Source organism: Vicugna pacos, chromosome 22 (genome assembly GCF_048564905.1).
Source record: "Vicugna pacos chromosome 22, VicPac4, whole genome shotgun sequence".
NCBI classification, from domain to species: domain Eukaryota; kingdom Metazoa; phylum Chordata; class Mammalia; order Artiodactyla; family Camelidae; genus Vicugna; species Vicugna pacos.
In genome coordinates, this window is record NC_133008.1 from 10,270,615 (window position 1) to 10,294,925 (window position 24,311).

Genomic DNA, 24,311 nt, shown 5'->3' on the forward strand with positions numbered 1-24,311 from the left:
TGCTCTGAGAATGGTCAGGGGACGGACGGGGCTGCTGCCGAGCCCCTGGGTCTCCCACAGATCACCCAATTCCATGTCATTTTTGGCTTTTGTTTTTTTGGCATGTGGTTTCTGCAAAGGAAAGGATCCTCCCCAGGCCAGTCCAAGCAGGTGATGGCTGTGGCTTGAACCTCTGGTGCGCTAGGCGTGGTGGGGACGCAGGCTCAGTCCGGAGTTGGCTGCTGGTTCTCCAGCCATGGGCTGGAAACACAAAGCGTTAGGGTTAACAGAAAAATAGATGTTTTAGAAGAACCATAGGACTTTGTTCCTGACCTTTTGGTGAATTGTAAAACCATTTTTCGTACCATCGTACGACCATTTTCCTACAAAAGGGCCACTTCGAGAACAAAAGGCATGGTGAGCGGATTCATTTCCTTCTGTAAGAAATTACTATCAGCCTGGCTGCTTAAAACAACACAGATATATTCTTTTACAGTTCTGGAGATCAGAAGTCCAAAGTCAGTCTTATGGGGCTGAAACCAAGGTGTTGGCAGGGCTGGCTCCTCCTGCAGTCTCCAGGGGAGAATCTGACCTTGCCACCTGCAGCTTCTAGAAGCTGCCCTCCATCCACGGCAAGGAGCCTCACCACTCCCATCTCCGCTCTGTCATCACGCTGTCCCCCTCTGGAATTGCACTGGGCCCACAGGGATAACCCGAGGCCACCTGAAGGGATGGGGGTAAAAACACTGCATTGTACATGATGGGGTTCAGGACACGACGCCCCAAAACATGGCGCCTTGGTATACTGAATACCTTAAGCTGAAGTTTGAGAAAACAGCAGAGCAGGCAGGTCACTCTGACCTCCCCCCACCCCCTGTCCTTCCCTGAAACAGGTCATGAAACTCCCATGCAAAAGGTAGACATTTGTTCCACTGGAGACAGGGGATCTGCAGCTGAGCAGTATCAATAAACCGTGTCAAATTCACCCTTCTCACCCTAGTTCCTTCTTCACCACTTTTGACCCCGAGCCCAGACCCCTCTGTCCTGGCAAGTCTTCCATTGTTTCTTTATCAAAAAGGTATAAAACTTCCCGCTCTGGTCACATCTTCAGGTCTTCATTCCCCCTGTGAATTTCTGCATCCATTTTCTCCTGCTGATCTGCCTTTGTCAGTTTAATTTCCAGACCCAGGCGGGGACCCTAAGAGGGCAAGGGAAAGCATCTTCCTCCTCTACGTACAGCACAGGGTGTCAGAGCAGCGGGAGAAGCAAGGTTAACGAGGCTGCTGGGAGGGTCCCAACTCACCCGGCTGGGACCCTGCTGGCAGCAGGCACTGGTGGCGGGCGGGGAGCGGGGTCTGAAATTAATAGACGAGTGAACCGTGTGCACATCAGGGCAAAGGCTTGGCAGGGTCCGACAGTCCGGTGTGCCTGGGAGCTGCAAGGTGTTGATCTGCTCCTCCTCTGGTTCCTCAGTTGCCTGAAGATTAAGATGAGGTGACATCTGTGAAAAGCATTTCATGAACCGTCGGTCCCCTGCGAAGAGGCAGAGATGAGGGCACAGGGCTCTCGCTGCTCCTCCTCCTGTGTCTCTGGCACCTCCTGTCTGCTCTGGTTTCCATCAGTAAAACGGGAGCCATAATCCTGAAGCGACCTCAGCGGGGGGGGGGGGGGGGGAGGTCTGTGAGGGACGGATGAAGCAAAGTGACAGGACTTTGGGAAAAAAATTAATGAAAGTGTCAACACATAAATCTGATCATCACTCCTTAGGTTAAAACACTCTAATGGCTACCATTCCTTGACAACAGAAGCCAAAATCTCTTCCCACTGGGGCCACGTGACCCAGCTCTTGCCCAGGTCACCCATCTGACCCCCTCCCCAGCCCCCCGAACACACCGAACCTGAACTGTCTCGGGGCTCTGACACTTGTTCCTCAATGTGGAACTCCCTGCTCTGACTCCTCATCGCCTGCCTCCTTCATCTTGTCCGTCAGCTCAAAGGTCCTTCCTCTGACCGTCTAGCTGAAGTGGCCCGCACATCTTCACCCCACCGCCTACACCTGGCCAGTCGGCCTCGGGTTCTCTTCTTGTCCTCATATGGCAAGTATCATCCCCTGGAGAGACTTGGGGACAGGCACGGTGCCACTTGGACTCACCTCTGCATCCCCAATGCCTATGACACCATCCTGCACAGACTGTCAACATTTGAATGAATAAATTCCTAAATGAACATGTGAATGAGTGAAATTAAAAGATTCCACCACAGGTCTCTCGTCTGGAAAGTCACACAGCTGGTGCTAGCCCCCTAGACATTCTGGAGGAGAGAAAAAAGAGACTATTGCTTTAGCATTTGTAAAGAATTTCAATACATGTTACCTCGTTTTTCTTTCCATAACAACCCCATGTTAGCTGGTATTTCATCATTTTAACAGATGAAGAAATAGGCGCAGAGAGGTTGTGTAACTTGCCTGAAGTCACACAGGTCAGTCATGGTAGACCCAGGGTCCCTGGGAAACCTATGATTGGAGACACTCTCTGCAGTGCCCCTCTCTCTATGAACACTAATTTTTGCCCTCTGTTATTAACTCACCTGGACTCGGGCACCCTCCCAAGGTATTCACAGCCTGATGGGGGAGATGGACTCGGATGGATACCGAGTTGTACTTGTTATTGGTGCTGTCGTTTTCTGTCCAGCATCCAATCATTTTCTCTTAGGTCACAGTCCTTGATTTCCCTTTGAAGAAGCAACCTTTTCCCCAGTGCTCAGACCTTGTGGATTGGTAGCGCTGCCCATATCCTCCCAGGGTAGCCATGTGATCTTGGCTTGGTCAGTTGAAGTCATAGTAGTTGGGTCAGTTCAGGCACCCGACTGAGCCAGGCCAGCAAGCACCAGTCCTGGGATTTTTTTCTGGAACTTTTGGGGAAAAGAATTTCCCTTTCTTGAAGTCATTGCTTAGCTGGTGAAATATAAGGTCACAGTTACTGGTAGCTATGTGGGAATGAGCCTAATAACCCAATAAAGCAATTTCTCATTGAGCTTGCTTAGCACCTGGATCAAGCCATGCCTGAAGGTGGATCTCCTTGTGTTCAAGCCAGTCAGAGTCAAGCTTCGAATACTTGCAACTGAAAGATTCCCAGTGAGTACTAGAAGTTTGAGTCATTACTATCCCATGCAGTAGGAACACACAGCACAGGGCCTCACCATTTGAAGGCCAGGAAAGCTTCATAGAGGAAAGGACATTTGAGGTAGAACTTAAAGGATGAATATGAATTTTTGGGCTGATCTCTAGGTGATGGGAGTAACATGGACAACAACACTGACATGGGATTAGGTAGGCCCAGTATTGCTTGACCACAGAATGAGGGATTAGGGTGGAGAGAGGCAGAAAGGGGACCCAGAGTCCCTGTACAAAGGGCTTTGAGAGGGCCACACCAAAGAGTTTGAACTTTATTTTGTAGGCAGTAAGTTCTCATTCAAGAACTTTCAGTAGGGGAGGCTGAGTTTCCGAATTAACAAACTGCTCTTTAGAAACCCTCCTGGAACCAGTGATCCTGGCCGCCTCCTTCCTGGAGTCCTGTCATCTCTGTGGGCGGACCAGCCGCCCTCATCCCCACTGCAGGCTGCAGCTGAATGGCGTCGGCATAATGAAGCCATGCTGGGCAAAATTCCAGAAGAGACTCAGCCAAGACCCTGGAAAACTGAGATTCTATGTGAATCTCAAATTTCTTTCAGACTCAGGAATTCTCCTCTTGTTCATTTCCACCTCAGAAACAAAGCATAGCTCATCTATAGTAACAGGCTCGGTGTGCTGTGGGCTGTGGAGTTTGGAGGGGGTGCTACAGTGGTCCCTTCAGCAATGCCTATGGGGCTTCCTTGCAGGTGTGGCTCAAGGACTCAGAAGAGGAGGTGCCCACTTCGGCTGCCTCCCTCTTGACAAAGGAAGAAGCAGGGAGCAGGGCTGAGCCAGGAGGAGGAGGAGGAAATGCTGAGATTGCCCTCAAGGCAAACGATGTCTTCCTGAACATCTTAATTGCGCAAAAAGGCCTGATCTCATCCTGGCTGGGAGGAGGACACTGGCTGTGAGAGTCAACTCGGAACCCGCCGTGGGTACCAGGATAGCCCCACACCCTCGGAGTTTAATGTCCACAGACAGATGCCTGTGCTCACTGCCTGGGAGAGGGGTGTGGGCAAAGCCTGAAGCCAGGAATTAAGATGTGACCCTTGCCCTGCCTACGGGCACCTGTGTGCCCTCCTCCCTCCCACCCCACGCCCACCAGCTCACAGCATTGCTGCCAGGCTGGCTCTGAACCTGCCCGCAGCCCACACGCCAGCTGGATCTCGGGGCAGGTGGCCACTGAGCCTGAGAAAGAAATTACCCACAATAGCTGGGGCCTGATGCAGCAGCAAGGGCCAGTGGGCTGAGCGGGAAGACACTAACTGTACCTGACAAACTTGGTATCTCTGTTGTTTTCTTCACTTGTTGCTCACTTTACCTGAAACCTCTCTTCTCCCAGAAATTCATATACTCTCTTCTCCTCCTCCATCCCCTCCTCCATCCCCTCCTCCTCCTCCACCCCCTCCTCCATCCCCTCTTCCTCCTTCATCCCCTCCTCCATCCAGTCCTCCATCTCCTCCTCCATCCCCCCCCTCCATCCCCTCATCCATCCCCTCCTCCTCCTCCATCTCCTTGCTGACTGCTGCCTGGAGGTTGCTCTTAGCTCCTAAAGGCTATTCTCAGGTTCATGTCGTGTGACACCCCCATAGGCCCTCTCAATATATATATAATTGAAGTATAGTCAATTTACAACGTTCTGTTAATTTCTGGTGTACAGCACAGTGACTCATGAATGTGTGTGTGTGTGTGTGTGTGTGTATTCCTTTTCATAGTCTTTTTCCTTTATAGGCTATTATAAGGTATTGAATACAGTTCCCTGTGCTGGACAGTAAGCTCTTGTTGTTTGTCTATTTTATACATGGTAGGTAGTTAGTACTTGCAAATCCCAAAACACATGTATACTTCACAACTCACTTATTAATGCTAATTCCCCACACTAGACATGAGTTCTATGACGGCAGGGATGTGTGTGAGCTTCCCCAGCACCTAAAACAGTACCTAATGCGCGGTAGTAGCTGCATAAATGGTAATTCAACAAATGGCGATAGGGATTAAGAAAGTCTTCAAGAGACACGTAAGTGGGGTTTGAATTCTAACCTTAGCATCTGTTAGGTGTTCAGCTTGGATCCAGGCGCCTGGCCACTTCGGGCTCAGCTTTCTCATCTACCCGTGGGAGGTGGTTATCATAGGATCATGGAAAAAACCCTGTGCTTAGGGTCAGGTAGCAGGGCAAAGGCTCCATCTCCACCCCATCAACGAGTATGTTTCCATCCATGCTACGTGGCCTCCCTGCTGTGTGATCTTGGGCGAGTAACTTGCCCTCTCTGAGCCTCAATTGCCTCCTCTGAAAAATGAGGCTCAGAACCCCTACTTCAAAGGGTTGTGGTAAGAAGAGATGAGCACACAGTACAGTCACAGCTCTTTGAAAGGACACTTTTTTTTAAACCATCCCTTCTGATGAAAGAAGGAATGTTTATTCAGGGACTGAAATTTACCTGCAGACCTGGACAGAACAGCACTTTTACGGCCTCACTCCTCTTGCCTTTGGGACAAGAAAGGCAGTTTATGGTGCAAGAACATTTCCACTCAGTTCTTTTAATTCTTCCTTGCAAGACTCTGCACAGAATCACTCAGACCGTAAACAGAATTGGACAAATGACCAAGGCGATTTCCCATGGCACCCCGGCCGCCCATTCACCTTTGCACAGTATTCGCATTTCTCCAACCATCCCATGGTGTGTTGTTCTTGGGAACCTAAGGTCATGGGGGGTCCAGCCCACGGGGATTGATGCGCTGAAAAAAAGTCACTAATTATTCACACTGGTGTTTGTTCCTGACCAGTTACCAGTCGATGTGGCTTCAACCTACCTCCCAAGATGCACCTGTTTTTTTTGCCAGCTATGCCCATTTAATATGCCAATTTCAAAATGCATTCATTATTGTTGTTGCAATTTAAGCCCTAAATCCCAGTTCCCTCAGGGACCAAACTGGAGGTGTGACTAGTACAACTTGCCAGATGTGAAACAGCAGGGCTCAGTGGGGCCTCTGATAAACTGGGGGCCCAGGTCCCCTCTGAGAGAGGCAGCTTCCCTAAAAAAGAATGAAATAATGCCATTTGCAGCAACATGGATGCACTTAGAGATTATCACGTTAAGTGAAGTAAGTCAGATAAAGACAAATATCATATGATATCACTTATATGTGGAATCTATAAAAAGATACAAATTGTACTTACAAACCAGAAATAGACACACAGACATAGAAAACAAACTGTGGCTGCCAAAGGGGAAAGAGGGGGAGGGATAAATTAGGAGTTTATGATGAAAAGGTACGCATTACTATATATAAAACAGATTAACAACAAGGACCAACTGTACAGCACAGGGAACTCTATACAATATCTTGTAATAACCTACAATGAAAAAGCATCTGAAAGTGTATACATATGTCTGTATATGTGTAACTGAAGCAATTTGCTGTACACCTGAAACTAACATTGTAAATCAACTACACGTCGATAAAAAATATAATTATAAAATAAACAAAGGAGGCAGCTTCCCCTTGCTGGAAGTTTCAGTATCTACAAAACAGCTCAAAGGACATGGCTCGGAATATTATCTCTATTATCTGTCGCCCTTGAGGAGGAAATAAAGGTCCTTGAATTCGTCTAATGACTAAAGTATTATTATTTTGTTTTGCTTGAGTATTTCGTTTTGTTTCTGCATTTTCTTATTTCTCTGATTAAACTTATTCTTTGACTGAAGTTTTTCTGTAGACAAGAGGCAGGCAGAGGACATGGTGGTGTTGTGGGGATGGGTGGGGGTCTGTCCTGGGAAGGCCCCATAGGGTCCTGCTCCGTTTCGGAATGGAGAAAATGACAACAATGCTATTTTCGAGACTCAGCCAGTCGGCATATACTTAGCCCAGCTTCTGGCACAGATGAGATCCCCACAAAATGGCATTATTGTTATCCATTGTGGAGAATGCAGACTTTCAGCTGGACATTTGGAGGGTCCCCAGGGTCATCAGAGCCACCTGTCTGATTTGAATGAGGGCTTCCCGGGTAGGAAGTGAGTGCCGGATCTTTCACGGATACCCATCCTGGACTTACTTCTTGTAAGAATAGGAAACAGACCCACTCTCCGCCAGTGGGTTCTGGTCCCCCAGCCAGATGAAAAGTCTTCCTTTCCTCGTGACTCTGTGCTCGCAGGATGGGGGCCAGTAGGTCTATACGCGGTAGGAAATTGAAGTGAAATGTTTATCTGCCCTAAACCCAAATCCCCTTGTCCTTGTCTGGGGACGCCTTATCAAGGGAGACACCAAAAGTAAATCTGCAGAGCGAATTTTCTTTTCATCCTCTAGCTGTTTCCTTTTGGCTTCGGTCAGAGTCGGCAGAATTGGCTTGGGTTTCCAGCCAGAATCAGAAAGCACATGAGCACACATACATAACAACGTTAGTTTCCACATCATTTTAACCGCTCAGCTTGTAAATCCCCAGCTTCTAACTTTGTACCACCTGCTCCCTTCCTACCAGTAAACTCGGAATCCAGGACAGTTCAGCAGACACTCACGGAGCACCCATCCAAACCCAGGGCGACTGGTTGCGGCAGGGAGATTCAGGGACAGTTCCCCACAAGCCCCTGCCCTTAAGGAGTGCCCGGTCTCCCGAGGCTCAGATAGGGTCACTCCTCTGCTTCAAACCTTCCATGGTGTCATGGAAACAGCCAGCTTTCCAAATCAGTTTCCTTGTTTTCCTGGGAGCACAGCTGAATCACATTTCCCTGTCTCCTTCGCAATGAAGTGTTACCATGCATTCTGGGTTGAATGGTGTCCCATAAAAACTTATATGTTGAAGGCTCTTTTTTTTTTAATTTTTACTTTATTTTATATTTTCTATTTTTTAACTTTATTTATTTATGTATTTATTTTACAATATCTTATTTCTTAAATTGAATGATAGTTGATGTATAATATTATATGATACAGGTACACAATATAGTGATTAACAATTTCTAAAGATTATACTCCATTTATAGGTATTATAAAATATTGGCTATATTCCCCCATGTGGTATAATATACCCTTGTAGCTTGTTTTGTACCTGATAGTTTGTATTATTTTATTTTTTGATGGAGGTACCAGGGATTGAACCTAGGACTTCATGCATGCTAAGCATGCCCTCTACCACTGAGCTATTTTTCTCTGCCCATTATGTGTGTTGAAGCCTTAACTCCCAAGACCTCAGAGTGTGACCTTATTTGAAAATAGGGTGGTTACAGGTGTATGACTGGTATCCTTATTAAAAGGGGAAATTTGGACACAGACGTACATGCAGGGAGAATGCCACGTGGAAGATGGAGCCAGAGACTGGGTGATGTTTCTTGAATCCAAGGCACAACGAAGACGGCCGGCAAACCACCAGGAGCTGGGAGACGGGACCATGGACACACGCATTCATGTCTTAATAGAGCAGAAATAGTGGTCTCAGTAAATAATACTGACCTGGATAATCTTTTAAAATCTTGTATTTTCTATTCTACTCCAAACTATTTTAAAATGCTGATCTCTTATACCAAGTGAATTTCACAGTAACTACTGGGTTGTGACCCAGAATTTGAACCTCTCTGTGGCCGCCCGTGGAACTCCTTTAGGTGGGCTCTGAGCCTTGCGAGGGTTGAGGAGGTGGGGATGACAGCCTGGATGAGGGCACAGCAGGGCAGACAGCCCAGGAGGAGAGGGCAGCAGCCCCGGGCAAGGGGCGTCTGCACAGGGTGGTGGATGTAGAAGGCGATTTACCTCCTTCTAAACCTCTCTCACTATGGAGGCTTCCTCATTAACCATACACCCTCCCACACGCCTTTCCCCACCCTCCCCTGGGGGCCCTCTCTCTGCCCTGGAGAATGATGTCTCCTGGGAGACATACCTCGGGACGAAGGGTTCCCCTGTGCCCTCTCGGGCACGGCCTCTCCGAGCCCCCATGTGTGCGTCTGTGCAGTGGGCACAAGACCCCCGCCTCCCTCTGCAGGGTGCATCTGTGAAGAGCTGGTGAATGACACATTTGGAAGGGCTTTGCCATCTGTGAAGAGGCTCGGTGGTGACAGGATAACTGGAGATGGTGGGGATGATGGCATCGCAGACCAGCTGCTGGCAAAGTCCCTGCAGGGAGCTGGGAACCCAGAAGAGCCAGGTATGGGTGCAGGGCTGTAGGGAGAAAGAATTCTCTCATTCCTTCACTCCTCCCTGCTCCTCCCCTCTCTCCTGCTTATATGTGAGTTTGGATGTGATTCAGAGGAAAGGGGACAGAGTTTGCTCCCAAGAGGTTCCCCGGTCCTCCCAGACAACAGCTTCTGTCTCCCAGTGCCTCCTTCGCCAAGGCAGGGCCTAAAGCAGCCTCTCCACCGCCCCGCCCCCAGTCCCCGCAGCCAGCCCTGCTCCCTGAGCAACGGGGAATAAATCCGCAGCCTTCAAGAGCTAGAATTCTCCCATTCTTGCTGGCACCCGGTTCCCATGGCAACCGGAAGCTCTCCTTTGCCACCTTCGGGAATGTCATTAGGTTGTGAGGGGGAGGCGGCAAACAAAGGGAGGATGTCAGGCTTCGGCAGCAGCTAAGAGGGCTGCTCCGTGGGGCGGAAGCTCTTTTTGTAGCAGGTTTTTTTCTTTCTTTCTTTCTTTCTTTTTTTTTGTCTTTCCTCTTAAATAAAATATACAAGCCATTTCATTACATCAAACCAACGAAAGCTTTTCTCTTCTAAGGGAAAAAGCGAAAGTAATAAAATGTACTCCAGTGCCCTGCCAAGGAACTGGGAAATAGATGCGCAGTTGCAAGGAGAGCAGCGAGACGCTAACAATAGGGACTTCTCATGCTCCATCACATCGAACCCTGCCCACCACCACTTTTAGGGGTGAGGAAGCTGAGGCTGAGGAAGACCAACAGCCCATCTCGGGTCACTGAACCCATAAGGGGAAGGGCAGGGATGCGAGCCCATCTCAGCGCCCTGCTCAGCGCTGGGTGTGCCTGGGAAACAGTGCTCAGGTCGTCAGCCCCAGATTTAAGAGCCTGGTGCCCTGTGGGAGCAGGGAAGGGATGCTGGAGATCTCACTTGCTCTCCGCCACCACCCAGGTGTGCCGACACAAACCTGGGAGCTGCCCAGACCCCCAGGCGTCTCTGGAATCCACTCCCATACCATCCTCCAGCAGGGCGACGTGAGCCTCCTCTGTTCCGGTCTCCCAACTTCCATCTCTCCATCCCAGTCCCCTCTTCACTGAGGCCAGAGTCTACAGAAATACAGTCTGACCATGTTGTCCCACCTCTATTTAGACAGCACAGGATAATGTCCAAGCTCCTTAGCATCAGCCTCAGGGACCCCCATGATGGGTCCACGACTGCCCCTCCAGTATGTTGGTTGGTTGATTCCTCTGCCTGGAATAGAACCCTTCCCTACGAGCCACATAAAGTCCTGGTTGAACACCCAGCTTCAGCCTGAGGCGGGTCTCCTGTGAGAGCTTCCCTGATTTCTGGTCCCATCCACCTCCGTGCAGATTTAAGTCCATCCTTTTTCTCAGCCCTTGAAATATTTAGACTCATAGTACTTACTTCACATACTGAAATCTCGTACTTACGTATCCGTCTATGTGGCTAGATGGCAAGCACTTTGAAGACAGAGACTACATCTGGTTCATCACAGTAATTTGAGCACGTGGTAGATACTCAGGAACTTTTCGATGATTAACTGGTACACGTGCACACCCACATGCACAGATGGACAGTGGCAACAAGAGAGCGTGCAAATGTGATTAAAAGTTGTTTTAAGCTAAACCAACAAGGGATGGTGCCAGGATGGGCTACTTTTCAATTTGAAAATCTCTTCAGAGTTGTCAGAACATGAATTGTGAGGCCTGAGCTGATGCTGAACCAATGGCCGGGCTCACAGCGTGGTTACCAGGCGAGCCCGAGGGTTAACAGCACCTTGTCTTATTAAGGATGTACATCATTAACATCTTCAGCCAGTCCACCCACTAAAAGAAAAATCGATGGTCTTAAATGCATTTATTAGAAAACCACAAAGATTGACAAGAAAAGGACTTAGCATGCATCTCAAAAAGGCAGAAAAGAACAAAATAACTCACTCTCTGAACTAAAATAAGCAATGAAGAAAGATGATAGCAGAAATTCATAAAATAGAATAGGAACAGAACAAAATCAGTAGATTTGATCAATGCAGCCGAAGAGGCTCCTTTGAAAAGACCAGTATAATAGACAACTTTCTGGCAATGCTTATCAGGAAAATCAGAGAGAAGATATTAAAAAATAACTATGGAAACAAGAGATGACAAGGAACTACAGACAAGAGTGGTACGAAAAATGTGTTTAGGAAATGGGAGGTACAACTTAATTTCAATGAATGTAAGCATCCAGATGAAATGAAAAACTTCTTGGGAGAATATAAATTATCAAAATTGATTCGAGAAGAGGTAGAAAATGTAAATAAATCAATAAAGAACAAATTAAGAAGGTAACCAAAGGACCACTTCTTAAAAAGGAAATAAACTCGAGTGATTTATGGTGAGTTTCACCATTTTTTCAAAGGTCGATGTTATCTGTGACACATAAACTGTTCTAGAGCATAGAATAAGGTGGAAGTCATTTTTCCTTTGGCTCTGAACAAAACCGTGACATCAAAACTGAAAAAGGAAATAGTGGGCCATATTCGCTCTGAAACATAGATATAAGCATGCTGAAAAAATATTAGCAGAGCAAATATACAGGTATATTAAAATCATAATGCAAGGATATTTTACTATTCAGTGTCAGAACAATAAATATATTCTGGCACCTTAAAAGATCAGAGAATAAAAAATATATGATTTTTCAATAGACGTTTCAAAAGCACATGGTAAAATTAAACACCTGTTTCTGCTGAAATAAAGCCATAACTTGAGAGTTGATATTTACCAAACATCAGACATGCTGGTGAACTAGAGAAGTAGTCCCTCTTAGGACCTGAGCAAGGTCAGGATGCTGTCTGTATCGCCCTGCTATGTAACCTTTTACTCAACATCCTGCCGATGCAATAAGGAAAAAATAGAGGAATAAAACTTCAAAGAAAGAAAATTGTCATTATTTGTAAGCAATATTGTCATAGCCCCAGAAAATCAGCTCAGGAAAAGAACAGAACTAGTAAGAGACATCAGTAAAGGCGAAATAGGTAGATATCTACAAAACATTAAAAATATGAATAATTTCCTTTACTACGTAATAGTCAATTATAGAACAGAATTAACATTTTCATTCACAACAACAAAAAAAAAAACCCATACATACAAAAGCTAGAAATAACCCTAATACGAACTGTGTAAGACCTAAATGAAGAAAGTTATTAAACTTTATGGAATGAATGTTAACAACAGTGAGAAGTGCTGAATAATGGAGAGACATGCCTTAATCCTGGATGGGAAGATGGACTGTAAAGCTGTCAATTCTCTCCACATGATCCTCACATTCAATGTCATCCCAGTCATAATTTGAGCATGATTTTTCAGGAAATGTAAATAAGTAGACTTGACATTAAAAAGCATAAAAATTACTAGGAAAATTCCAAAATGAACACTGATACAAAATTTGCTGTATACCACATAAAAAACCATACTATAAAGCTACAGTATATAAAACAGTGTGTTTTGTGGCTCAGAAATAGACGATCAATGAATAGAATAAAATAGAAATTTTATAAATGAAACTATACACATTTAAGAATTCACTTTATGATAAACATGCGACCAACTCAATATTTTATTCCCAGTTGGAAAAAATTGAGGGACTATAATCATTAAAAAGTAATGTAAGTGGTACTTACTGACACAGAAGGATTTCCAATACACATTGTAACCTGAAAAATGGTTAAGTCACAGAACCATATGCATACAGTAATTCCATTTCTAATATAAGATGCAAGTACATTTGTACATGTTTGAATGTAAATGCATAGAAAAGAGTCCAGGAGATGGATGTGAAACTGTTTACAGTGTATACTTTTGGGGAAGAAACAGGAATGGGGAGGGGGTGTGGAGAAAGTTCTCATTTTAATCTATATTGTTCTGTATTATTTTAATCTTTCATGTTGAAAGGATATTCATAAATTTTTAAAATTTTATGCATTCAATAATAATTGTCCAGGAGAATAAAAAGGGAAAAACAATTGGGTCATACACCACGGGAAAGATCCTGGGTGCTTGCAAAATAGACATGGAGCTTTGGGGATGCTCAGCGAACTCTGAACTCATCCTCTGATGCGCCAGGCTTGCCCACTGTCTTCAGACACAGTCCATTCTGTGTAGAGCCAGTTCCACCGCTCTGTCTGGGCCAAGTTCAAGAGCTGTCCCCTTGAATTTGGCCCTCACTCTGATGACAGTCCAGTTCCAGGAACTGCCTTCAGCCATGGACTTCATTCTTCACTCCCTAGCTTTATCTCCTCACTCCCAAGTCAGAGCTGGCTTATCCAGCCTAATGCGGGAACCCAGATCTTCCTACTTGAAATGTGCAGGAGGTGGATGCCAAGGCCACGGCGCTGGTGCACCGGAGTCACAAGCACCACGTCCCAAAGAGAAGCAGAAGCAAGAAGTGGCAACCTCCGAGCCTCCATCGTTTCTCATCACTCTCTGGCCTTTTGTGTCATGATTATTTTCACACATCAAGTAATTTCCCACTAGAATGAGGGAGAGCAGGGACTTGATCTTGTTTACTGTTCATTCTATCCCCAGCACCGGGAAGCCTGCCTGGCTCCTGGTAGGGACTCAGTAAACTCATTGGGTGGGCTCAGGAAGTCACGTGGCCTGTCTTTACATCCATCAGGTGTGATCAGTTTCAAACTTTGGAGACAGGGAAGCTCAGCAGATAGCAAAGGAGTAGCTTCCTCTGATTTCTGACCTGTCAGTGTCGGGTGCAAGATGCCCTTCGACTTCTGGGTAGACAAGTCTCCTTTCCTCTCCCCAGAAGTTTTCAACAAACCCTGCACCACCTTATCTTGTAGGCCTCAGGCCATTTTCCTCCTTAGAGCCTGACTTTCCAATTCCTGAATAACGAAATCCCCAAATCCCCGTGTCAAGGACAAGTCAGGAGTCTGCAGCCGGCACCGGTCCTGGCTTCTGGGACTGCAGTCACGGAATTTGCATTTTTCCACGAGCTTGATCTCATAAATTTCTCCTGCGGAGGATTCATCGGACTAAAGATTTTCTATATCTCCTTTCCACAACCAAACTCAAGGAGAATTTCTAATTTTCTGCCGAGGCCCAGTACTCAGCGGGCTTCTTTCCCAGGGTTTTGCTTCACCAAAAATATTGATTTCTTGAAGAAAAAAGCCACAATCGATCCAGCTTTCCCAAAAGCTTTAATGAGCAGAGTTTCTGCCAGGCTGAGCCAGTAGGGCTTGCTTCCCAGCAGGGAGGGAGGAGGACTTTGTCACAGCACACAGCCCTACGTGGCTCCCCAGGAGGGAGACAAACAGGTACCTTATTAAATGGCTCACCTGTCACTGAGGCAAGAGCTCTGGACAAGGCCGCCTGAGGCTGGAGAACAGAAAGGCCCCTGTAGGGAGAAGAAAAGCCGTTCCTTTGCCACCTGCGAGGCAGTGGGAATGAGGGCTAACTTCCCTGGGCCTCAGTCTCCTCATCTATGAAATGGTCATCATCACGCTCCCCTCCGGCTGTTCCGGGACCGTTACCAGAGAGGATGATGAGATGTGGCCAGCCCGGACCAGGTGCCCAACAACCGCTTCCTTTCTTTTCCCTCTGGACTTTCTATAAGCCTCCTCCACTAAGAAAATGAGCCTTCACACAGTTTTGGTGTGTTTTGTTTGTTTATTTAGTTTTGTAATCATGTGAAAGTCCAAAGGCTCATGGTGAGCATGGACTTTGCACTTAGCATCGGGCCAGAGCAGCTCAGGGATGGTAAAGAAAGTCAAGCAGCAACTGCTGCCTGGGAAGAGTTGATAATTTGCTTGAGAACTTAAAAGGGAATATTTGCCAGCGATGGGTACCCCATCGAGGCAGTTTTTATCCTAAAGCCCTGTGGGCAGAGACCGGCACTGACCAGCTGTTCCACGTGGACCATCGCTAAGCCCTTGAAGCCTGCCTCTGTGTCTGTGGAACTGACTTTTTGATATCCACCTTCTGGGGTTTTGGTGGGGATTTTAAAAAGCATAAATAAAATGATGTAGGTGAAGGGGAGAGGGCAAAGCTCACTGGTAGAGAGTGTGCCTAGCATACACGAGGTCCTGGGTTCAATCCTCAGTACTTCCATTAAAATTAAAAAAAAAAAAAGGAGAGAGGTCATCCTTTAAAAAAAATAATGTAGGTGAAACATTCAACATTGTGCCAGGCAGGTAGCAAACATGCAATCAATGCTTTTTAAATTTTATGACCCAACAATCAGAGAATAATTAAGGGCCATGCATCCAACATCCAACAGAGCTGTGCTCAATGGACGTGAATGGAAAAAGTGAAGGAACCGTGGCCACTGGTCTCTGTGTCTCGATTCACAGTGACTTACTGCTGCCCCTGGATTCCCTCCCAGCCAGGAAGCAGGGTGCACAGGGAAGCAGATGGACGCATACTGTAAGCAGGACACACTCGGGTTCCAAATCCAGTTTCATGAGTCACCTGCTGTGTGACCTTGGCTGGGTGGAGGACCTCTTAGATCTCTGTATCTTCTCACGTCTACAGGATGGCAACAGTGACAGTCCCCTCCTCAAAGGGCGGGGTGAGGATGGTGCGGGGCAGGAGCATGGGACTGGACCATGGTGATGTGAGCTAACAGCAGGAGAGACTCTGGTCCTGTCCCGCTCTAGGAATGGGGCTTCCCGAGGACCTGGCGAGGAGCAGGAAAGAGAGTCAAGGAGGAAAGGAAGCAAGAGAGATGGAGGCCCCTCACACAGCATGAAGGGGCCCGGGTGGGGAGTCAGCATCACACCAGAAAGAGAGAGAGGAGAAATGAGATCCCTTGAGCCCCAGAAACCCCTCAGCCCCAGGCAAGCCACGAGACTTGGTCTCTGTAAAGGTGTAATTGAAGCAGCAGCAGCGCCGGGAAGCGCTGGGCCCAACCTAGAGAACAGAGCAAGAAAACAAGGGGAGTGCCAGAGGGTCCTGAGCAAAGTCCGGGAGAGTGCTTCCCAGCCCCGGGGTCACCACTCAGAGCAGGAGCTCAGTGCAGGGCATCTGCTTCTAAGGACATCTTGTCAACCACGTCCGTCACCTTGCACATCCCCTAGCACCCTGCCTGCTGGCTGGCTGCCTTGCATTGACGTTTCCCAAACTTGTTGAGTCCCATGCCATGGGACTGCCACCAAGAGATGGGATGCTGGAAGAGCCATTGGCTCTTCTGTTAACCACTGAGAGCCCAGGAATAAATAGAGACAGAGATGCTTAGAGGAAAGTGAGGTATCAAGACTAGAGGACAGAACAAGGAACTGAGGCGTGTGCCCAGCCCCCAAGCAAGGAAGTTCTGACAGCTGAAATCCCCAGAGGGCTCTGCAAATAACGTGTATGGGTTTAACGTCACAGTTTAAAGAATGTGACTATAATTGCATAAACCAGGAGGAGCAGCAATGATCATGAAGCTAGCTAACATTCCTGAGCTTTCACTGTGTGCCGGGCACTGATGGGTTGCATCTTTTTTGACCCTCACAAAAATCCCATCATCTGGGCATCATCTTTGTGCCCATTGTACAGGTTAGGAACCTGAGGCTTCCTGAGGGCAGCTCATCACCCAGAGCAACAGAAGAGCTCTGAGAGCTGACCGGCTAAGTTCCAGATTCCAGTCTTTAGACCCAAGAACAGTGAGTGGGGCAGGCATGTGCCCCCCTAAGACGGAGATCTGTCACCCCATCAAGGGGGAGCATGTGCCCGCCAGGCAACACTCCAGCCCACGGCCCAGTGCACCTCGAGACATGCTCTCATCCAACGCTTGCCTTTAGCACCAGCTATATCCAGTGAAATCCAATCTAAAATTAAGCTTCCCCTCAGCCTTTTTGTGTTTCGGTTATACAGTCATTAAAAGTGGAAAAAAAAACCCCAAAAACCGTCTAAATGCAGAGTCATCAGCCCATACGCTCCACATACTCCAGCCCCCGAAGGCATATTTTCACATTTCACATTTCCCGCGGTTCAGTTAAAATAGTCGTTTCTGACAATTAGTAAAGAACTCTCCCCTAACCCAGGAAACTTATATTTTTTTCTGTCTCCAGGAAAACAGGGTGTGTGATTATAAGAACCTAATTATCAGCTCTTTCAGAAGGATCCGGCTGCTTGGGCTGTGTTTGTGGCGTTGGACACAATAGCGCTGAAAACACGACCTGCACAACATTGTAATTATTGTCATCAATCAAGCTACCCTCAAAGCACTAAGTGGGGACCTTTTTTTCTGGAAGGGAAACAAAGCAAACCCTTTCTTGATGACAAGCAACTAGTCAAGGGAAAGGCAGTTAGCCTAGGGGTCTGAGTCACCCAGATAAGAGTTCCAATCGCAGTCCTGCTATGGGGGGCTTGACCCTGTGCGCATCACTTAATATTTCAGCATCTCAGTTTCTTCATCTGTAGAGTGGGGATGAAATGGTTTCCCTCACACCATCTGGTGAGGTTAGTGAAATAATGCACGTCAAAGCAAGTCCCGAAGTGCCTGGTACAAAGTTAGCTCTCTCTAAACCGTAGCAGGATTTCTCTTTGATATCTTTACGTTATTTCACTGCATGAAGATGAGGGGCTGGGCGTGCGCTCTGTAAATGATCAAGTCCTCTCTATGCGCTCTTGTTCATCGTCCAGATAAGAAGTTCACCTCTTAGACCTGAGGAAGTCACTCCCCTTCTCTCCTTCTTCTTTGGGAAAAACTCAGATAATAAAGCTCCAAGTGACATGAGAAGACCATCAACTTAGGTTCCCTGGCTTCAGTTTCCCATCTGTAAAATTGTTTGAATCTCATAATCTTTTTTTTCTAACTGAAGTGCAGTCAATTACAATGTGTCAATTTCTGGTGTGCAGCACAACGTCCCGGTCATGCATATGCATACATATATTCATTTTCATATTTTTCTTCATTAAAGGTTGTTACAAGATATTGAACATAGTTCCCTGTGCTATACAGAAGAAAATTTTTTACATCTATTTTTGTATATAGTGGCTAACATTTGTAAATCTCATACTCCCAAATTTATCCCTTCTCACCTTCTTTCCCTGGTAACCATAAGATTGTTTACTATGTCTGCAAGTCTGTTTTTCAGTGTCTTTTTTTTTTTTTTAGATTCCACATATGAGTGATACCATATGGTATTTTTCTCTTTCTGGCTTACTTCACTTAGAATGACGATCTCTACTTCCATCCATGTTGCTGCAAATGGCATTATTTTATTCTTTTTATGGCTGAGTAGTATTCCATTGTATAAATATACCACAACTTCCTTATCCAGTCATCCTTCAATGGACATTTAGGTGGCTTCCATGTCTTGGCTGTTGCATATAGTGCTGCTATGAACACTGGGGTGCATGTATCTTTTCACATTAGAGTTCCTGGTCCTCATATTCTTTAATCGCTAAACAGAGAATAATAAATCATTTTTGAAAGGCAGCCAAAAAAAAGTAAAAAATTACTAAAATTCAAATGATGTAGAGATGCAATTATAATAGAGAATGCTTTGGGCCATACCTCATAAGTGCATTACATATATTAATTTATCATGTTAAGAATTCTATAAAGGACATGCAATGATTATCACCATTTTTGCAAATGAGAAACTTATGCACCAAAAGAACAACAAAAAAATTGGCCGGTTCCTCTCTGCTGCCCTAGTGTGTTGTGAATATTGGCAGAAGCAGAGGAAATGTCCTCCTTGGTGCCCAGCACTCAGCTGCTCCATGAAGGAGTTTTTTCTTCCCTCTGTTGGCCACTAAGCCTCTGTTGCCCGCCGCACTCCTACGAGGGAAGCAGAGTGAGGATCTGTGTTCCCACTGGATCAGAGAGGGAAATTGACTTCTTTGAGGGTGATCAGCTGGCTAAAGCCGGAATGGAAACTTGGTCTCTGGGTTCCACTCCCCTTTCCCGTGCTCCACAGACACCTCATCCATCCATCCACTCCACCGAAGTCTCCTGAGTGCCTCCCACGTGCCAGGCTGTGGGCCGCGCAGCTGCACCTGCCCAGGCTGGATGTCACCAGGGTGTGAGCGGGGGCAGTGGCTGCGAGAAAGGGTGAGCGGGCAGGGTCTGCGTCTCTCCTTTCTCCGCCCCCTCCTCTCTCTTCCCTGTTTATTCTTCCTCTTATTTTCTTCTCTGTGGGGCTTCACCACCCACACAGCTATGTTCTGATAAAGTTAATAATCAGCGTGTCAGCTTTAAATACCAGTTAGCTCAAGGAAGAGAACCTACTTGCCAAAAAAAATAAAAGTAACAAAAGGAAAATTCCAGTTGGGCTAACCCAGTACCATGATGCCCAGTCTGCAGAATGTGGATTTTGCATTCATTCATTCATTCATTCATTCTCAAGACAAGCATCTATGAGCATCCATCTACTAGATGTTAGAAGTTGTTCTCGGTCAGAGGTCAGCCACCTTTTTCTGTAAATGGCATGAGAGTGAATACTTTAGGCTTGTGGGCCTTGTGGTTTATGCCAGCAAACAGTTAAACTTTACGCACAGGAACAGGAGGCAGGCTGGAGTTTGCCTGCCCCTGCTCTGGGGAGAGAAGGAGACCCAGGCGCCCCCCTCGTGGAGGTCAGAGTCTGGAAGTGAAGAGAGACCCAGACAGTGCACTGTGATGACAAGAGCGAGGATAAAGGGGGCAATGATGACAGGTGGCAGCTAATTACATGTGGAGCACCTACTACATGCTGGAAACATCATCTAAATTATTTCATGTATTTGTCCAGCAACCCTGAAAAAAAGGTATTGTCTAGCATCATTTACAGATGAGAAAAAAATAAGGCTCAGGTGGATGAAAGGACTTGCCTAGACCACATGGCAGAGACGAATGGAGAATTTTACGGGGAGGGGGCTGGGACACAGATGGATGGTGACCAACTGCTGAGCTTGGTGGGAATACCAGCTGGGGACCCCCTCTCCTCCTGTCACAGAAGACAACTCCTTTTCCCACCAGACAAAGGGAGCATGGATCCCCGCAGTGCCCAGGGGACTGGAAGCCCCCCGGGGAAGGAACTGGGTTTGGTCCGTCCCATCTCCTGGGAGCCCTCAAGGAGGTCCTGGAAAGCCTGCCGAGGTGTTGTCTAGTTGCCTCCCCAAAGGACACACAGGGTATGTGACCAGATCAGGCAGGACTCCCTCCCATTCTTGGCCCCACCCTCCTAAGAGCTCACCAGCCTGACCTCAGGGCAGGTATGTGTGTGCCCGGCCCTAGGGACTGGAGGCTGCATCCTGAGCTCCCATCAAAAGAGAGGGGGCGGGGCTTCCAATCTGCTCAGTTCTCTGCAGCCTCAGCGCCAGCTGCCACAGGGAGAGGTTAATGAGCGGAAGGAGCTTTTTTTTAACACACACACACACACATATACACACACACACATACACACTCACACACACAGATACACACACACACACACACACACACAGAGGAACATGCATTTCCTAGTGAACCCTAACTGGTAAAGGCAAAATCAGCCAACACTTCCATAAATAAAACATCACATTCGTCTTTTGTGAATCCGTTCTGACCTCATGCGTTCCCCATACAGGCAGATGCGTGTCAAGCAGAAACAATCAACTTGAGTTATTTATTCCTTTATTGCTTAAAAATGAGCAGAAACAGTAATCAAGGATTTTTTTTGGGGGGGGCCCATTAAAATTTTACTTTTTAATAATCATTTTAACTAAGGTCAGAAATGCCGGAGTCAGATGAAGTTAATTGGCTTTTATTTCTGTTTTTCACTCTGCGACGGCACATTTGTGAGCTTCCTAGGAATGAATGTAGTAGCCTTTCGTCACATCTTCAAGAGTTCCAGCCCACAGGATTGATTAGTATGCCAATTGCCTTTTCTGAAGCATGTGCGCTGGTGGGGTGGGTGAAGAGATGGAGGGTGGGGGCAGAGAGGTCCAAAGAGGGACACATTTTAAATCATTGACACTGAGCTGGCTGCCAGTCTGTTTCTGGATAAATTCGTGTCATAGAAATCTGCAAGGAACTTTAAGAGATAGGAAATGATATATTCCTTTTGACACTATCTGGATGCCAGAGGGATGTTTCCAAACCTTCTCTCAAGCAGGGAGCCCAGAATGTGTCATTACCCTTCAGGCTGCTGGTTGAAGGACTGTGTACAAGAGATTGCGTGTGGTAGGTTTCGGTCTATATTCAGAAAGAAGAATTTAAAATGCTCATTATCTCAATTCCTCTCTAGGGGAAAAAGCAGGCTGTAAGGACGCCAAAAGCTGCAGCTCTATCTGTTTGCAAGCCTTTTCGCTTGTAGATTCGCTTAAAGGAAAGCTATCAGAAGAGAGACCGAAGCTTATTACACTGTTTTCGACCTTCATTCTTTTGTACGTGCCGATCCCTTTGCCTGGGATGCCCTTCCTCACAAAGAACTTCTACTTTTCCTTTAAAATCCAGCTCAGAATTCTGCTTTGAATATGCTGAATTAACTCCTAGCAGACATCAATCCTCCCGGAAATTACCACCATAAACCATGCACAGAGTCCAAAAAGCAGCTACATTGAAGGGTCTGGAGACTGATGGAAAGCAGGCACATTTTGGAGGGGAGTCAAAACCCTGGTGCAGGGTGAGTTCTTCATTTTTGCAGATTGGTCTGAGGTTGGGCTGTGATCCCAGAGTGGTGATAGAAAATTCATCCATCATTATGACCCGAGGACCAAGAGGATAGAGTCCACCAGAAAGTCAGAGGAGGAATCCAGGAGAGGAGAGAGTTACAGAAGGGGATCCCCAGGTTTTGAGCTTGAGCTTCGTCTGGCCAGCCCATGGACCATGCGTACCTGGGGAAGACTTGAAACAGCCCAGTGCCGTGAGAATTGAGCTACCAGCCCCAACAGGCAAGCCAGAGATGATAGTTTGAATCTAACTAACTACCTGCTAAAAAAACAACATCAACATTCTTGGGAGGGATATCCCAGAAATCAGAATTTCCCATTTACAATAACAAGCAAAATGTTCAGGATAGAATCCAAAATTACTCAACATATAAAGAACTAGGAGAATGCAACCCATTTGCAAGGGGAAAAAAAAGTCAAAAGTGGTAAACTACATGACTCTGATGTTAGAATCACTAGAAGAAAATTATCATTGCGCTCAATGAGGGAAGAGAAAAAAATGCTAATGAGTACAGGATAGGAAATATCAGCAGAGAAATAGGATGTGTGTGTGTGTGTGCACCAAAAGGGAAATCCAGACCTGAAACATACAATATCTGAAATTTAAAATCTACTAGGTTGATAATGTTGAACTTTCAGCTTTAGTTTAGGATACAGAAAACTGGAAAGAACATTGTTCTCACTTTTATAAAAAAAAAACAATAACACAATCCAGACAGTCTGAAAAATCAAAAACGCTTCTTGAATTCATTGCATACAGACACTGGGCATATTATATTCAAATTGCTGGAAACTTAAAACAACATCCTGAAGGCATCCAGAGAGGAGAAGGAGACATTGCTATGAAGGAACAAGGATAAGAAATACTACAGTTGTGGTTAGAGACTATAATGTCCAGAAGATGATGGAGTGACATCTTTAAAGCAATGAAAGAAAAATGCAGCCAACACAGAATTTTATACCCAGCAAAGGCGCCTTTTGAAACTGAGAGACAAATGATGGATTTTTCAGACAAACAAAAAAACAGAAATTCATTGTCAGCAGACTTGCACTACAAGAAATGTCAGATGTTCATCAGAAAGAAGGAATATGATGCCAGAGATAAACAGGGAGCTACCAAAAAAAAAGAAAAGAAAAAGGAAAGGGAGCACTAAAAGTAGAAGAAAATGAAGTTAAATATCAAAATGATTTTTTCTTATTTTTAACTGCATCAAATAATAACTGACCATTTAGACCAATAAAGTAGTGATGTGCTATGCATTTATAGCATGTAAAAAAAAATGTTTGACAACAGTAGGACAAAAGACAGGCAGGAAGAATGGGCTGTGTACTCTTGTAAGGTCCTTTCACTACAAGCAGTGAATACTGAACACTGTAATATTTAAAGATAGATACTTCTCTTTGAAAGAAACTTTGAGACATGAAAAGACAATCACAGGTGAAAATATTGGTAAATCACGTGTCTGTTAAAGGACTTGTATCCAGAATATATAAAGAATTCTCAAAACAAATTAATAAGAAAAATCCCGAGGGAAAAAAAATAAATGAACTATTTGAATACTTTACCAAAGAACATAGTTAGGTTTATTTTCTTTTAGAGGAGGCACTGGGGATTGAACCCAGGACCTCGTGCACGCTAAACGTGCCACTTGAGCTCTACACCCTCCCCCTGGGCAGTTTCTTATAAAGTTAAATATACACTCATCATAGGACCCAACAAATCCATTCCTAGATATTCACCCAAATGAAATGAAATGTGTATACAAATGTTTATAGCGGCTTTATTCTCAACCAACAAAATCTAAATACAAGGCTAACTATTCATCAAGTGGTAAATAGAGGAAGAAACGAATGGTCCGTCTTTACAGTGGACTGCTTCAGTTACAGAATAACCCGACTCTTAGTACAGGATCGAGGTTCAGCAGCACGGGAAAATCTCAAAGTCACCTAGAAAGAGACGGAACCAGGAGTTTTCAGTGTGGATGAGCCCAGCCAGGCTCAGGTTGCCGGGAAATCACCTACCCGGTTGGTTCCAGTGGACGGCTGTCTCATGAACTTCCTGTTCAAGGGGCAGAAGCAGAGGAAGGAAGGGGGAGGGGAGATGACTGTCCACAGCATCAGGGGATCGGGGCTAGGCAAGGGGCTGGCCTTAGAGTCAAGAGATCTGCGTTCTGATCCCAGTGCCACCTCAAATGATGGCTGTAAACCTGGCCTTAAGTTCCCCAGGCCCTGTCTCTGGAATGCCCCAGCTCGCCTGGAAACCTGCTGCTCGTTTCCAGACCATTTTCTGTGACTCTTGTCTTGCTCTGAGCAGAGTTAGACATGTTCCTCTTCGCTCCTCAGCATCCTATTCATTCCTCAATTGCAGCCGCTGCCATATTTAATTATGATCATTCCTGGTCAGGGTCACAATGT

At 46.1% G+C, this 24,311-nt stretch overlaps 1 protein-coding gene across 1 annotated transcript; it reads right to left on the reverse strand.

The window, feature by feature from the left end:
* Positions 1 to 203: 203 nt before the first annotated feature.
* LOC140688542 (uncharacterized) lies at positions 204 to 10,464 on the reverse strand. The gene is made up of 6 exons (XM_072948202.1): positions 10,401 to 10,464; positions 9,015 to 9,257; positions 8,421 to 8,551; positions 1,283 to 1,456; positions 626 to 702; positions 204 to 240 (listed from the first exon to the last, which is right to left on the reverse strand). Exons 1-6 carry the CDS (start codon positions 10,441 to 10,443, stop codon positions 204 to 206), a joined length of 705 nt encoding a protein of 234 aa, XP_072804303.1. The 5' UTR covers positions 10,444 to 10,464.
* Between the last annotated feature and the right edge of the window lie 13,847 nt (positions 10,465 to 24,311).